This window comes from Endocarpon pusillum (assembly GCF_000464535.1).
Source record: "Endocarpon pusillum Z07020 unplaced genomic scaffold scaffold5604, whole genome shotgun sequence".
NCBI classification, from domain to species: domain Eukaryota; kingdom Fungi; phylum Ascomycota; class Eurotiomycetes; order Verrucariales; family Verrucariaceae; genus Endocarpon; species Endocarpon pusillum.
Genome location: NW_006916529.1, coordinates 66,568 through 82,080, shown reverse-complemented (window position 1 = coordinate 82,080; position 15,513 = coordinate 66,568). Strand labels below are relative to the sequence as shown.

General features: G+C 49.1%; 4 protein-coding genes across 4 annotated transcripts; 2 read left to right on the top strand and 2 right to left on the bottom strand.

Moving 5' to 3' along the window:
- Positions 1-528: 528 nt before the first annotated feature.
- On the bottom strand, positions 529-4,120 carry EPUS_07855 (uncharacterized protein; the record flags this gene model as incomplete). The annotated part of the gene is made up of 3 exons (XM_007806733.1): positions 529-2,390; positions 2,441-3,016; positions 3,136-4,120. 3 exons carry the CDS (start codon positions 4,118-4,120, stop codon positions 529-531), a joined length of 3,423 nt encoding a protein of 1,140 aa, XP_007804924.1.
- Positions 4,121-4,827: 707 nt separating this feature from the next.
- On the bottom strand, positions 4,828-7,299 carry EPUS_07854 (uncharacterized protein; the record flags this gene model as incomplete). The annotated part of the gene is made up of 5 exons (XM_007806732.1): positions 4,828-5,204; positions 5,474-6,385; positions 6,443-6,810; positions 6,976-7,220; positions 7,285-7,299. 5 exons carry the CDS (start codon positions 7,297-7,299, stop codon positions 4,828-4,830), a joined length of 1,917 nt encoding a protein of 638 aa, XP_007804923.1.
- Positions 7,300-9,735: 2,436 nt separating this feature from the next.
- Positions 9,736-11,495, top strand: EPUS_07853 (uncharacterized protein; the record flags this gene model as incomplete). Its single annotated transcript, XM_007806731.1, has 3 exons — positions 9,736-10,867; positions 10,918-11,238; positions 11,398-11,495. The coding sequence occupies 3 exons, from the start codon at positions 9,736-9,738 to the stop codon at positions 11,493-11,495; spliced, it is 1,551 nt and encodes a 516-aa protein (XP_007804922.1).
- A 34-nt stretch (positions 11,496-11,529) lies between these two features.
- On the top strand, positions 11,530-15,183 carry EPUS_07852 (uncharacterized protein; the record flags this gene model as incomplete). Its single annotated transcript, XM_007806730.1, has 3 exons — positions 11,530-11,999; positions 12,127-14,230; positions 14,695-15,183. 3 exons carry the CDS (start codon positions 11,530-11,532, stop codon positions 15,181-15,183), a joined length of 3,063 nt encoding a protein of 1,020 aa, XP_007804921.1.
- Positions 15,184-15,513: the final 330 nt, after the last annotated feature.

The following is a 15,513-nucleotide window of genomic DNA, read 5'->3' as shown; positions in this document are numbered from 1 at the left end:
AATGCATCACGATCGTGGATCTATGATCCCGCCGGGGATCGAACCCGGGTCATTCGATAACTTGACGGCGAATGTCCTGCCACTGGACCACGGGACCGGTTATCTTGTGATCTCTTTTCTCTTGCTCTGAAATATAAGTTTGTCGTAACCCAGAAGTGTTGGATCAAGCATGAGCTCAGCCATTCCTAGAGGTAAAGATAACGCCGCTTATTAACCGAACGCGTGTTCTTGATAGATGGTTGCACCTTGTGGGACTCTTAGATCGCGTTATCAGAGACTCAGAAGCAGGAAAGGGACCCCGAGGCTTTTTATAGTGAATCTGGGTGTGAGATGGGAACGAGAGGGAAGCGAGGACCCTTTTCTTTTTCTTTTTACGAAGGAATACACGTTGTTCAGAGCAATCAGAAGAGAGTTCTTATCTGAGGTGATTTAAACAAAAAAAGACATACCTATCTGTCTTTCGCTCTTGGTCAACAATGTCGGTAAAGAAAAATATTTCTGTAGATCCACTCTCCCGACATAGGAACATCACAATCGTGGATCTACAGAAACGGCCCCGCCAGGAATTCGAACCCGGGTCTTTTGATAACTTGATAGCGAAGTCTTGCCACTGGACCACAGGGCTGGTTGCTTTATTGGTGTTTTTCCAACTCGCTCGAATATCTCCCCCGCCTGGTCCAGCTTGCCTTGATCATCATATAAAAGGCCGAGATTGTTGACCGTGCGGAGAGTCGAGGTGTGATCAGGTCCAAGTGCTTTCTCCTTCCCTGTCAGTGCTCGCATGTACATCTCCTCCGCCTGGTCCAGCTTGCCTTGATCACGATATAGAACGCCGAGATTGTTGACCGTGCGGAGAGTCGAGGTGTGATCAGGTCCAAGTGCTTTCTCCTTCCCTGTCAGTGCTCGCATATACATCTCCTCCGCCTGGTCCAGCTTGCCTTGATCACGATACAGAACGCCGAGATTATTAACTGTGTCAAGAGTCGAGGTGTGATCAGGTCCAAGTGCTTTCTCCCTCCCTATTAGTGCTCGCATGTATATCTCCTTCGCCTGGTCCAGCTTGCCTTGATCACTATATAGATTGCCGAGATTGTGGACCGTGTGGAGAGTGGAGGTATGATCAGGTCCAAGTGCTTTCTCCTTCCCTGTTAGTGCTCGTATGTACATCTCCTTCGCCTGGTCCAGCTTGCCTTGATCACGATACAGATTACCGAGATTGTTGACCGTGTCAAGAGTCAAGGTGTGATCGGGTCCAAGTGCTTTCTCCCTCCCTATCAGTGCTCGCATGTACATCTCCTCCGCCTCATCCAGCTTGCCTTGATCATGATACAGAACGCCGAGATTGTGGACGGTGTCAAGAGTCAAGGTGTGATCGGGTCCAAGTGCTTTCTCCCTCCCTATCAGTGCTCGCATGTACATCTCCTCCGCCTCATCCAGCTTGCCTTGATCATGATACAGAACGCCGAGATTGTGGACCGTGTTAAGAGTCGAGGTGTGATCAGATCCAAGTGCTTTCTCGTACCCTGCCAGTGCTCGTATGTACATCTCCTCCGCTTGGTCCAGCTTGCCTTGATCACAATACAGAAGGCCGAGACTGTCGACTGTGTCAAGAGTTGAGGTGTGATCGGGTCCAAGTGCTTTCTCCTTCCCAGCCAGTGCCTGCTGGAGCATTACTGCTGCTGCAGTGAGCTGAACTTGCTTCTTGAGCAGTTGTGCAATATATTCAGCTTTCTCAACTCGGTCATCTACAATCTCATTGAGGAGACCGGCTTTGATAAAGCGATCGTGTGCTAGTCTCGCTGCATGTGGTGTCAGCCGAGAATGCCGCAGGTGCCCAAGATATTCCCACTCGTCCCGATCAATCGAAGAGGCAACACAGTCAAACGCATACCAATAGCTGTCGAGGTCAACCCTTTTGTTCAGTCCCGCCAACGTCCAGTCGTGCACACACGCGTGCATACTGTACGACTTGGTCGTCCATTGAACTTCCACAAAGCAGTACTCGACCAGTGTTCTCATGATGCTCCCCAAGTCAACCGGGTCACCCGTCGCATCGAGAAGCCAACCCGGCAAATCGTCGTTGACGCCAGCATAGAGCAGTTCATACCACACATTTTGATGGTCGAAGTAGGCCAGCAGCTTGAGCAGCTTTGCCGCGGCAGGATCATCATTCTCCAGACGGGTGTATGACAAATGCCAAGTCGTGTACAGCGTGCGATCTCGATATTCCTGAAGCCGGAGTGGTCTTCGTGGATTGAGGTCCCATCGCTTCTCGTACTCTTGGAGATATTGCTCGAAGCTCAAGATGCTCTTGTGAAGATATGCTCCAGCAGTGACCAAAGCCAACGGAAGACCTCCAAGCCTCTCGGCGAGACGACGGGCATAAACATCTGTCAATAGAGATCAGTACCCGCAAGTGTGGTCATTCATCCCCTCTTACCGACTTGGACATTTTGTCGCTCGGACCTCGTCTCCAGAACTTGCAGGCCTTCATCAACATGCTCGAGGGGTCGAACATGAATCGATTTTCCGCTGACATGATCTGGCAGGCGCGTCGTGATAATGATCGATCCGTGAGCAGCGTGGGGATAGTATTTTCCGATATCGAAAACGTCTGGGTCATCGTAATTGTCGAAGATCAACAGCCATCGGGTGTTGGCCGTATCCGATAGCCATCGGCGAACACGGAGGAGGATCTGCTCATCTTCGAGCTGCTCGTATTCCGCCACCTCCATGACCCGTTCTGCCATCGATCGCAGACTCGTCTTGAGAGCAACCTCCGACACGGCATTCAACCAGAAGATTGACTCGTATGAGCCGCGGTGGCGCTGGGCATAGGCAATGGCGAGCTGTGTCTTGCCGATGCCGCCCATACCGCTGAGGATCAATCGACGCTGTTCTCCAGATTGACTGCCTTGGAGGATCTCTTCCATCCTCTCCAGCTCGGAAAGGCGTCCAACAAAGAGGTTCGGGTCGATCACAGGAGCCTCTCCAAGATGCAGACCTAGCTGAAACGCTGGACATATGTCAGTTCTTCGCGAAAATCATGCACACATGGCCAGGTTTTGTTCCAACAGTCAGCCCACGGCGATCATTTGCAATCTCAATATCCCACAGCCGGTGAAGAGGACTCACGTGATGCTGTACTTTCAACGGCATTTCGTGTCTGCGCCACCTGTGGAGCCGGGATGACCGTCAACAGCTCCTTCATGTATGCTGATGCTACCGCCGCCGCGTATGGCTGCCATCGCGTATTCTTGTGCGAGTCGGCGTAGTCACAGATGCCGCGGATGACGAGACACGGAAAGTCGTTCATCAGCCCGGCTGCTTCCATCTCCATGCACAGGATTTTCATATCCCTCTTCAGCTCATCGCGCACCACTGGATTCTTGACGACGATGTTCGCTGACCCAATCATGCCATAATGTATTCGCGGTTCGTTGTCCGGTCGAGTGGGGCGAGATACCGTTTGTTGTTGATCGCACTGGTCACAGGTCACGCCAGGTTGGTGCGTGTAGGATGCGAGAAACAGCCGATCATGGTCGGCAGTTGGGAACGAGTATCGACTCTGCATTTTCGGGTTTCTGTGTATCATCTCCGACAGGTACCTCGATATCTGACTTCCTACTCGTGAGTGCTGAGCCTGCAGCTTCCGCACGTTGGCACTCAGCACCGATGGCGGCTTGTTCAGCTGTCCTGTCCTCTCGAAACCCCCGTCCACGAGTCTCTTCCCTAGATCGTACTGCACCACCCCTCCAAACGTGGCTGTCGGCTGGCTCACTACCACATCGCCCAATCGGACGTCATCTTCACCCTCGTCTCCCGGTACTCCTCCTCCAATGCCCACCAGAACACCAAATCGGATCAAAGGGAAGTCGTTGAGTAACTGCGTCGCCACCGTGGCCGCCGCGTTGTTTCCGATCTCGGGCATGATTGCCACCACCACGTTGTGTCCGCCGATCTTTCCCAATGTATACGCATTCTGGTCGCGCCCGGTGGGGAGAGGTTCGTGGATCTCTTCGAGCATGGCTTCAACTGGAGCCAGCTCCACTTCCATGGGGCAGATGCATGCGACCGTGTAGTCGGCACGGGTCAGTGCTTGCTGAGGTGTGCGGGCCATGAGGGCAGATAGGGTTTTAGATCGTGCCGGTAAAGGGCTACCAGCAGGCTTGTGCCAGTGCTTTTAATGATATGAAAGGGAGAAGTTCGGTTTAGGAGGATTTCGTTCGGGAAGTCCATGGAGCTGAAATCCAGCCTTGCAAGGCAAATTCCTAAGGGAAAGTAAACGTTACACACTAATTAAGGCTAGATAGAGTATCGAGCCAACTGAGCATACATGGGCACAGAGGAAGGGCCAATTGCAATATCTTTCATTGGCCATGGAAATTGGTAGCAGCCTTGATCAAGCCAGTCCTCAGAAAGCGAGGACCACGTAATGAGACGATGCCAACGTAGGCGCCCGAGCATAACTAACTTAGTGCAAGATGCATCTAAATCAGCGCCAGCGAGCTATTTCCATCAATGATATTCCTTCAAAAGCTTCTGTGAACGTATTTTCTCTCTTGCTTTAGTCGTAGCAATATCAAATACAATAAAAAAAGCTGTTCTCTGTGACGTAGGGTTATCATGTAAGATTGCTGGCCAACACGAATAGGATCCAGCCGGCGCTCCTGGTATGTTGCTGGACCCAAGGTAAGACACCTTCCTCTATTTCTGGTCGCGCTTTCAGCTGGACAAGGTCTCACGTTGACCTGCATGCAGTAGAGCCAGTCAGAGTAATTTGAAAGGGATTTACTATCTAATGTATTTTCCTTTTAATTCGGAACTTCACAAATTCTCAAGCTCTCGATCAGTAATCTGTCCTTCCACACATGCAGAGATGACCATGCGTTTGTATTCATCCAGGTCCTTGAATTTCACTACGTAGACATCCGAGTCCGATTCATGATAAGATTCGAACACAACGTCCCTCCCACTTTCTCCGACAAGGTATGCGACAATAGCTACAGAGTAGAGACAAGGAGAATTGTCACCGAGGTCGATGTCTATGAATCCATCTTGAGGCTTCATTACGCCGCTTTTGCCGATCGCTTTTCCGGTCATTTTTGATAGGAGGCTAGTGGATTTTTTGAGGTTTATAACGAGCTGTTGGATAGCGCGAGCGCTGACAGCCTGAAGATGAGCAAGCTTTTCTTGCTGAGTATCTATCTGCAAACTGTCAGCATCACTGTTATTAAATCTATGTATGTCTTCTCATACACCTGTGGCGTCAGTATCCCCTCTAGAGGTTAGGGCACGTTGCTTTGCTCCGTTTCTCCTTCCCTGCGCTTCACAACTCAGTAGAAACTGTCGATGTTTCGCATGGATCTCGATCAGACCTCGTATGAAGACACGGACAGAATTTATCGCCATGGTACTTAGAATTTCAGGTGGCAGGAGGTGCGATCTTTGCCTTTTGTATTTGAATACACACAGGTGAACGGCTCTCCTTGAGGAAGGTACCGAAGATGCTGCAGCTGCACATGCCGAGCCAGCGACCATGGACTCGCGAAGCACCGGGTTCTGATCTCCGTTGCCAGACTAGCATCTCCTAAACAGAATAGACACTGGGTTCCAGGACAACGGATGGGATAGACATCAGGATCAGTGTCTAGGAGGCAGGGTGTGCTTTCAGCGGCACCGTCCAAGCCAACCGCATTAAGCGCATCTCGATCAGCGTGTTCCGGTTGACGCCGTGGCCGTGGATACTCACGGCGGCCACATAGAGATGCATAGAGTCGGATGATCTCGGTATCATCGTTTTGTTGTTGACGAGATTTAGGCATCGATGTAGCTGAAGGAAACAGTAATCTCGCCAGTCCTTCGCGTTCCCTGAAGCGGAATTCTGATATGGAAGGGCCGGTAGGCTCCTCTTGGCCAGTATGTTGGTTCTGGAGACACCGTGCTCCAAGGGTTTCAAAATATTGCCGCCGTGAAAGCTCAAATAGCTCATCTACCTTTCGCTTCAGGAGACTCCTAAAGCCTTTTTCTAGCCGAGTACAGCCCTCAAGCTCTGTTTTTACCATCGAATCTTGCTTGGCCTTTTTTCTTGCAGTCGCGACTGAGCCATAACGATCTTGGATCGTCTTCGTGCTATTATCAAGGAGCTGTTTTGCTATAACAACCTCAACGTCATCTTGTGCCTGGAGACGCTGCGTAGATGTAGGTCTGGCAGCAGCAACAGGATCTGCAGAAAGGGACACGTGGCCCATTAATTTCATGATCGCCGCATCGGAAGGCGCCCCAATGAAGGCAGATACAATGTCGGCATCAGCGACCTGGTTTCGATAGCTTCGTTGATAGATTGACCCGTTAACATGTCCCATGACCTGGTTCCGTACTCCCTCTGGTATAAGAGTTAGAAGTACTATAAGTGAACGGGTAGAATTAGAGTCAGATTTACCTAGAAGTACCTCTGCCGCACCGCGACGAAGCATCTTAAATTCAAAACTTTTCTTCATACTAAAAGATCTACCCAGGCGTCGATTCCAAGTCGCCATCTGAGTGTATTGTGCGGCCAGGAGAGGTGAAGTGTGGATCTTCCCCTGCGTGTCCCGGACGGACCGACGCAGCACTGGGACTCTTTGCCACTCTGCAGCCCACTCGATAGGCACAGACGCGAGTCGATCAGGAATATGGATCTTATAAATATCCTCAGGCTCGCGGATCCACTTGCTCGCAAAGGCTTTGTCCTTGAGTGCCAATCCGCATATAACTTTGAGGGAACACAAGCTTGGAACGTCCTGACGCTCCCGAAGTTTGATCAGGGGTCTCGTATCATAGTCAGCAGGTGATGTCAAATTAATCCATGGAAGAACTGACGGATTTCCACGATTTCGTCTACCTTTAAGGAGTCGCAACGTGATAAGCATGCCCAATTTCACACTACCCGGGTTCTCCTCATCTCGAAGAGCGTAAAGTTAAATGTCTCTATACTCAGCAGCCTCATTTTGCTCAAGGTATCCGGTGGACTCAACGATGGTACCGGCACGCGACGTGGTCGATGCGCAGAAAAGATTCAAAGCCGCGTGCTGAACCCGCTGCCGCTCCTCTGGATAATATTCATCGCTAAGGACCCAATGGTGGTGAAGGATGTCAAGCACGTCGTCCGCATTCATCACCGCCCTAAACCGACCGGTTTCCCGGAGCTCAAACTCATCAATCAAGCGATCCATGATGAACTATGAAGTAGAATCACCCATCAGCAAGACCGCCTGTGTCGAGTATCTATAATAGGGCCCATACGTTCTTCATGTCCATCTTGATAGATTCGTCCACAGGGTAATGTGTATGGACACGCGAACCGCAATCCTCCAAAATTTTGCGAAAGTAAAGAGGGTGGACGACGATTTTATATTTGAGGTCTCACAGCTCCATTCCAAGAATGATCGAACGACTTCATAGGATAAATGATTCTCGCATATTTTGACAGGATCGGGGGTTGGAAAGTAACTCGACTCTTCATAGACCTGCTGACAGAACCTAATCACACTTGGTCAGTGTCTATTGAAGAACAAAGGTAGTAGGAGCAGTGAGAAAATGTATAGGAGACTTACAGAATCCATCGTATCCATGCATTTTCATACGATTTTTTAGTGCTGTCCGCATATTTAGGTGTTGTCGGTTTAGTGCTTTGACCCAGTTTGCTAATCAGCTCTTTGAATGGTCGTGAATGTCTTTTTGTCTTTTGCTTTGCATGAGTGGATGGTGAGACTGCCATTGTTGGGTCTTTGGGATGGCATTGTTGCGGAGAGGGGAGCAACTTTTTATATGCGGATTCGGATCCATCGAGTCGTTTCTGCTATACTAAAGAACAAAATTAGGTTATAACCTGATTGAGGGCGACAATGAAGTTGGGTGGGTGAGGGGGAATTCTGCAAAAAAACAGCACCCCCAAATCAGGTCCCCTGTCTAGCGTTGGTGCAGAGGGTGCCAAAAGCAGCGTTAAAAGGGTCCCTGATTTGGCACCCTTTTACACCCTGATGTACAGTTACTCCGTACATGCAGTACTACGTAGTATTTCTCAATCCATTCCCCCGGGGTGACTTCATTAAGCATGAGAAGGCTTGGAACCAAGCCTGTTGGCTGCCACATATATTGCCAGCAACGGCGCCTTCAGGGGCCATTTCCCTAGAAGGAGTGTCAAGTTGGAGACCAAAGACCTAAGTGCTAATTAGGTTTGGATATCTCAGCGCTACTGCGGTTCAGTCGTCTTTTTGCATCCTTCGTCTGGAGATGCACAACCAGCGGCCCAGACCGTCTTCTGCGCTAGGGGTACGCTTACTGTGCATTGCGAAAAGTGTTGCAATTCTTACTCCTGCTATTTACTTAAATTACTCCGGAGTACAAATAGTAACAGCATTGGTACCACATCTCGTCCCTAGATCGGTCGTAGTCGGGTTGCCCTGCGCCCTGTGCAACTGATTCTATCTCAAAAATACGTGAAGCAAAGATACTTACTATGCAGTACTACGACACCAAGCCGACTCAACTATAACGTTATATATGAGCCTGTTTTACGCCGAATAACGCTAGCTATACGACAAATTGACTTTGTGTCAGACAAATAGCTGGTTAGCGGCCAATTGTGGCCGCGGTCCTTTTGGTTCAACACTTTGTGTATGTATCAGTAGCAAAACAGTTCTGTTGAATCTCTCAATGCTCGAAATCGTTGCGAGGGTTTTGTGGTATCCTGCACCGAATCTTGACCTCGCCTTGGCACCCAGTTGGGTTGGTGGTTCCTACTGCCTGACTCAGGAATGAGTCCTCCGGCTCAACTTCGGCTCAGCCTCTGCTCAGGCTGCACCGCCACTGCTCCCGCTGCTCACCCTCTTACTCAATGCTGCTCAGGGGACTCAGTCTGGCTTTACCCATACTCAGTCCTGCTTTTAAGCTCTTACTATTACTAGTAGTAAATAGTTTAAATATATACAACTGAGAGATACTCTCCCGGTTTGAGCTTGTGATGTTGTATGAGATGCCGTTGTGCAGATCAGACACAAATACTGCATTAGTATCCACCAAACCGCGGTAAAATGACGGTATTTTCTAATTGGTCCAACCTGGCACTAGCGGCCTTGGCGACCAGAACCTTAATCAAGTACAAACCAATCAGATGCCAGGATGGAAACCTTATTTATCAAGATGGTATTGTACCTCGGAAATTTAGGTTTAAGGTTACGGGCACCAAGGCCGCTAGTGCCAGGTTGGACCAATTAGAAAATACCGTCATTTTACCGCGGTTTGGTGGATAGCTGTTCGTGGCCGAGGTCTTTCTAGTCAAACAGTAAGTTGTACAAGTTTTTAGCTTCATCTGAGACCAAATTCTAATCAGCGGCCTTCATCCACGCTAACTATCATGTAGACCTCCGGCTGTACGTGGCTCTTTCATCAGCGCGTGGCCGCCTTGTTTCAGCGCCAGTACCGTCTCAAAGATGAAACCGGTTGGGCCGCAGAGAGTGCCTAGCAGCCCTGATTGGCTTTGTTACAGCAGTGCGGGGAAATAGAATGTCAAAGTATCTGCAATGTTCAGGCGGTCAACCATGAACAAGTTGTTGACGTCCCAAGTTATCGTGGGCGAAGCGATGACCATTCTCCTATCTTTCTAGACTAACATTGGACCGTTGCTACACGTTTCTCCACTTACGTTACCATTGAATTAAATATATCACACACTGTTCTAGAGGTCTTACCAAAATGCCGAATCTGGTGCCCAAAGTGAAGAATTGCTTTTCGAACCCATGTGTCAAGTCAGCTATTGTGGATGATGCGGAAACCCACTCACGTAGTCAAGTGGCATCCTCCGCTTCTAAAGGAACGAGACCTCACGCCCGTGAAGCGACGGAAACAAGCCTTCGGCAACAAGTTGCCTCGTCATCCTCACAGCGTTTCAGTAGTACCACCCATAGAGCTGAGGAACAGACGTTTGGTGCTCAAGCATCGTCGTCATCCTCTCAGGAAGTGAAGAGGCGCCCCCCTAGATCTAAGGAGCTGAGCCCCAACCATCCAGCTGCATCGTCGGCCTCTCCACAGACGCGAGCTCACACCGCTAGGTCGGAAAAATCAACCTCCAACAATGCGTTGGCATCGTCGTCCTCTTTAGACGCGAGAACTCGCGCCTCCAGCTCAAAGGGGTCCAGCTCTAGTAATTCGGTGGCATCGTCATCTTCTCCAGAGGTGAAAACCCGCACACAGGGATCGAATGCCTTGAGCACTGACAATCTGGTGTCATTTTCGCGGTTCCCGGTCGGCCAGTCTCGGACTCATGGACCAAAGGACTACAACCCTGCTGAGACTATTAGGGAAGCGACGACTTCATACTGGGCTAAGGCGATAAAGGAATTGGAAGCGAAGTATCCCGAGGAACACAAGCGATTTTTACAGATCTGTAAGGCCGAAGGGGTCCCATTGACACGAAAGGAACTTTGCGAGAAAGTCCAAGAACAAGCGCACCAGCTCAAGCAGAAAAAAAAAAGGTTTCCGAAAAGGTCGCCAATGGCAACCAACGCCATGAAAGTCCTCGAGAGGACTTTCATGTCCGGAGCTCGACTAGAGCCTACTGGCGGTGTGGCTGTGGCCTGCGCTGCAGTGTTTACATTCATACAAATCGCCTCCAACAAAGAAGAACAGCAGGACTCTACCTTAACTATCTTACCGGAGATCGTTTCAATCGATGAGGGATGGAACGCCTACGAGCAGCGCAGTCTCACATACGATCACCATTTGGGACCCGCATCGCAAGCACTCCGAAGTAACCTTGTTGATTTGTATGTTCAAATCATGATCCTCTTGGGATCTATAGCGCATTATTGTCAGCAGTCCTTACTCGGTAAGATCCTTCCTCCTGACTCTAATGTTTGTTGTTGAATAGCCATGCAGGTAAGATTGGCAGAGCCATCATCTCCGAGCACGAACAATGGAACAAGCAGCTGGATCGTATCAAAGCAATCGATAAGGAATGCGCAGTCAGAAAGGGTAATTTCAAGGAAGGAGAGGATTTTCAGAAGCAGAATGCACGCCTTCTCCAATGGATTTCTACGGTGGACCCGTCATTTGAACACCAGAACATCCAAGATAAGACTAAGGTGGGCACTGTGTACTCACAGTGCGGACGATGGCTTATCGATGGCCCTGAATATAAGAAGTGGAGGGATGGTTCGGGTGGCCAGAATCCTGAGACACTCTGGCTTCATGGTACAGGTGAGCTTCCATCGCTTCTGATAGATCCTTGCCTGGTATCTTTGTTTTAGTGAAGCATAATACTTACTACAAGTTACATCAACGCAGTCGGTACTGGTAAAACCACCTTGATGTAAGTACAAAGAAGCTCGCTTGCATGTGGTACTCATCATAATGCAGGGCCGCAGTCATTCAAACCTGCACGAGATTTCCCTGCTTCGCACGCACTTAGTTTGGCACTATTGCTCGAGAGTCCACATCGGCGCAGAGAGCTGTAATAGTGTTTCCGTGCTGAGGTCAATTGTACGCCAAATGGCTTGGGTTCCGGATACCAACTCGATTGCTGAGCCAATTGACGCTATCTACAACCGTCTAAAGCTCAATCGGCCAGATTACGGCCAACTCTCAGCTGAAGATTGTATTCGCCTCATCAAACAGGTTGCCAAAGGAGCGCGAGAGGAGCCGCACCGTATACGCTTTAGAATCATCATCGATGCTCTTGATGAGTGTGAGGACGCTCAGGATCTACTAGAATACTTATATCAAGCCAAAGAGTCTTGCGGCAATATCTTCTTCATGTTTTCTAGCCGACCCGATATCCAGATTCCTCAACGTTCCTTGCCCGCCACTATGGTGAAGATTGAGGCGGATAAATCGTTAGAGGACATGAGATTCTTCATCCGTCATGAAATTCAGCGTAGAAACACAAAATTGCCTGGAAACAAACGATCAGAGCTGGAAGACGTATTACAGAAGGAGCTCTTTGAAAGGGCCGGTGGAATGTAAGTTACAACAATTGTAACACTCTTATCATCCGTAACGTATTCATACGCTACACTGTCCTCATAGGTGTTCTTGCTTATTGTCGTTTGTTTAGTCAGTCAGACATGAATTTGACACAGCTTACAGGTTCCGTTGGACTCAGATACAGCTGGAAGATTTTCTGCCGTCGACCCAAAATCGTCCCAAGCTTCATAGTAAAGGAGATTTCTGTAAGAGGATTCGAGATTTGCGCGAGCGCGCTGGTGCCGAAGATCTAGACCGAGAATATGAGCGAATATACGAAGCGAATACTCGGCCCGGTCGTCCCTCTCGAGAAGACGCCAAGAAAGCTTTCAGGATCTTGCTTTGCTGCTTCGAACCGTTGAGCTTAGATCAGCTTGCACAAGCCACTTTATTGGAAGAATATGGGGAAGAGTCTTCGGAGTCTAGTGGCGCCTACATCCGTAACATTTGCTGCAACTTTATCGTTGTGAGTCATTCCGTTGTTCAATTTGCCCATGTTTCTGCACGAGATTATCTTGTATCCCGGAAGATACGTGCAGTGAACGAGTTTGATGCTGCTTCACAGCATCAACAACCGGCATTGAGCTCTCTTCAGTTTTTGGAAAGTCATTGTGGTGAGATTTTGAAGCACATCAAAGAGGGACAATTCAAGTCGGTCGAACCTTATCTCTATCCGGACGAACATATACGTAATCAGGTTGAGCGGTCCTTACCAGTTGAGCTTCGTTTCGGCCTCTATGCGGCAACGCAGTGGGCAGAACATGCCTCCAAGATTCCAGCGTCAGTCCGAATGAGCAAAGGCCTCTCAAGCCAGATCACTCGGTTCCTTTACTTGCCCATTTTCCAGGACTGGCACCTTTTGACGACAAGACTTCGCCGAATCTATGGTTTTAGCTATGAGATAGAGGCTAGCATAGGTACAGTACTTGTAACCCAGGTGCCATCCAAACCTAACCCACTGTGCCTTATTTCGGCCTTTGGCTTTTCCGATTGTCTTGAATTTGACGACATTAATAGCAACTCTTTCAAAGTAGGCACCAAATCGGACTACGACATGGCTCTGACTACGGCTTGCTTATTCGGGCATGCAGAGGTTGTGTCAAAAATTTTCATTGAGCTTCCAAAGCACGCTGGCGTCAATCGAGTCGATTTTGACATTTTAAAGGCATGGGATGGAACTATGGCTTCTTGGGAGGGGAAGGACATCAGCGAAATTGTCAGGCTATTTCTCGAGCATGGTGCAATCGCAAGAAAGCCACTGGTACACAAAGCTTTACAAACAGCTGCTATCGAGGAACGTCTTGACGTTCTTTTAAAAGTGGTGGAGCAAATGAAAAAAGAGTATGATGATCGAGAGATACTGAAGATCATGTCGCAAACCGCTTTTGAATCGCTCCCATGGATGTGGTATCAGCTCCCCGAGCAATACCATCTGGCTGTGGAGTTCTTTTTAGGCCAGATGGGTGCGAGAGAAGCTGATCGGATCTTCAAGCTTAAAACCTACAATGGACAGTTACTTGGTGAAGTCATACTGCTCAATGCATCAAAACAAGGCTCGTTCCAGACTTTCGAACTCATGACAGAAAAGTTTAAAGTGCCTCTCAACGTAAAGAATGATGAGGGAGATACTGCATTACACCTTACTCCAAGTACTAAAATTGCAAATTATATACTTTGCGAAGACAAATTCATGGTGTCGGTGCGAAACTCAGAAGGATACACCCCTATAATGACAGCATTAAGAGCGCACAGTCCGGAAGTATGGAAAACGATATCGAGGCATGGAGGAAATACCAACGAACGTACCAGAGGTGGTAAGACTGGACTCCATCTCCTGTCTATGTATGCGGCATCGATGAATAGTGGTTCTGACTCTGACCGATTCTTTTCGGAGTATTACTTGAAGCAGAATCTTGCAGGCATCAAGGACAGTGAGGGGAACACAGCCCTGCACCTTGTGAATTACAGATGGTGCGGCCAATGGTTTGATGGGGGGGCCGATTATATGCTCAAGTTGATGCAAGCAGGTGAGACACTGCTGGCCAGGGATAATAGGGGCGAGACAGCCGTAGAGAGGATATTCTCCTTTGATTTTCAGCTGGAAACGTCCAATTTACCAGTGCCGAAAAGGCTCAAACCCCAGTTTCACAGGATCATTATCCATTTCATGGAGGAGTTGAGACAGGAAGAGAGAAAACGTCTGCTTCGTGAGAGCCAGTGGGCAAAGGTAGTTGAAACATGTTATTGGCTCCAGCAGCGTGCCGGATACGATGGCAACAGGGCAAGAGAGAACCTCAGTCAAGAGAGGCGAGCGGGGGATAGGATCCTTTTGGGATATCTTTGCCGATTCGCAGAACTCGTTCTATGCCGAGAGGGACGAACACGGCAGTGACTGAACGCTTGAGACCGAGCAATTCGATTTAGTTTCCAGTATCCAGACGGTTAAAATCATGTGTACGCAAGTCATCTTTCATATGTTAGGTTACAGGTATAGAGGAGCAGGTATAGAGCCGGTGGCGTTATGGTGAGAACGTCTTATCCACATTGACATCTTATAAAAGAATCGAGATGTAAAATTTGGCCAGCCTGACGAAGCCGGTCTACCGGATGCAAGGGTGAAGCTGTACGTCTATCTTGAACAACTCCTTTAACACGGTACGCGACTATGTAACCCTGGACGGCCGTCTCCAGGACGAAATCACGTTAAATGGCTTGGCCATATTGCGGGATATTTGGCACCTCCTGCTTCAAGAGCCCGAAGGTGTCAACGATGACTACAACAAGCCCATCAATGACGGCACTCTCCTTTGCCAGAGGACGTACTTTAGCTTCGAGTTGAGGCCCGGCAGGGAGCTTCCCGAAGTTAAAACCTACTTGCCGACATGGAACTACGTACGGAGCGATGTGGAGACCGTCCAGAACTACGAGGAGGTCTGTCGTAGATGGCGGTTACGAGTATGGAAAGGAGGGCAAATACAAGGAGCTTTTCGAAAATGCTTTGTATGTCCACCTCCCATCCTGAACGCAAACAGTCACCAACCTTTCATCTTCAGTGGGCCTGTGAATCACAGTCGTCCAAGGCCGGTCCATTGCGATGCCTCGTTCTTATACTCCGAAAAGAAGGGGACATATCAGACACTGTATTTCAGCCCACCGCTTGGAGACGAAGAGTACAAGTAGGTTGGGAATTCATCCAGTACAGCTAGTACCAGTCTCGCAAAGTAAGAGTTGCGATGGGATAAGGCCAGTCTCATCCAATAACGATTAGCGACCAGCTACCTCACGACAAGGCTCGAGTTATCCAGGCCAAAGTAACCTGCAAATTTATCTTGAGATTCTCACAACTACACGTTTGACATACATCTATACTGCCTCCCGATTTTAAATGGACTTGGCCGAACGCATTCAGCTACGCAACTCAATCGGGTGGCATGCAGGAAGACAAGTTGCTCACATCTCCGATATCGACCGAATTGGACACAACTACCTGGCTCGCCGTAGCCTATAGCT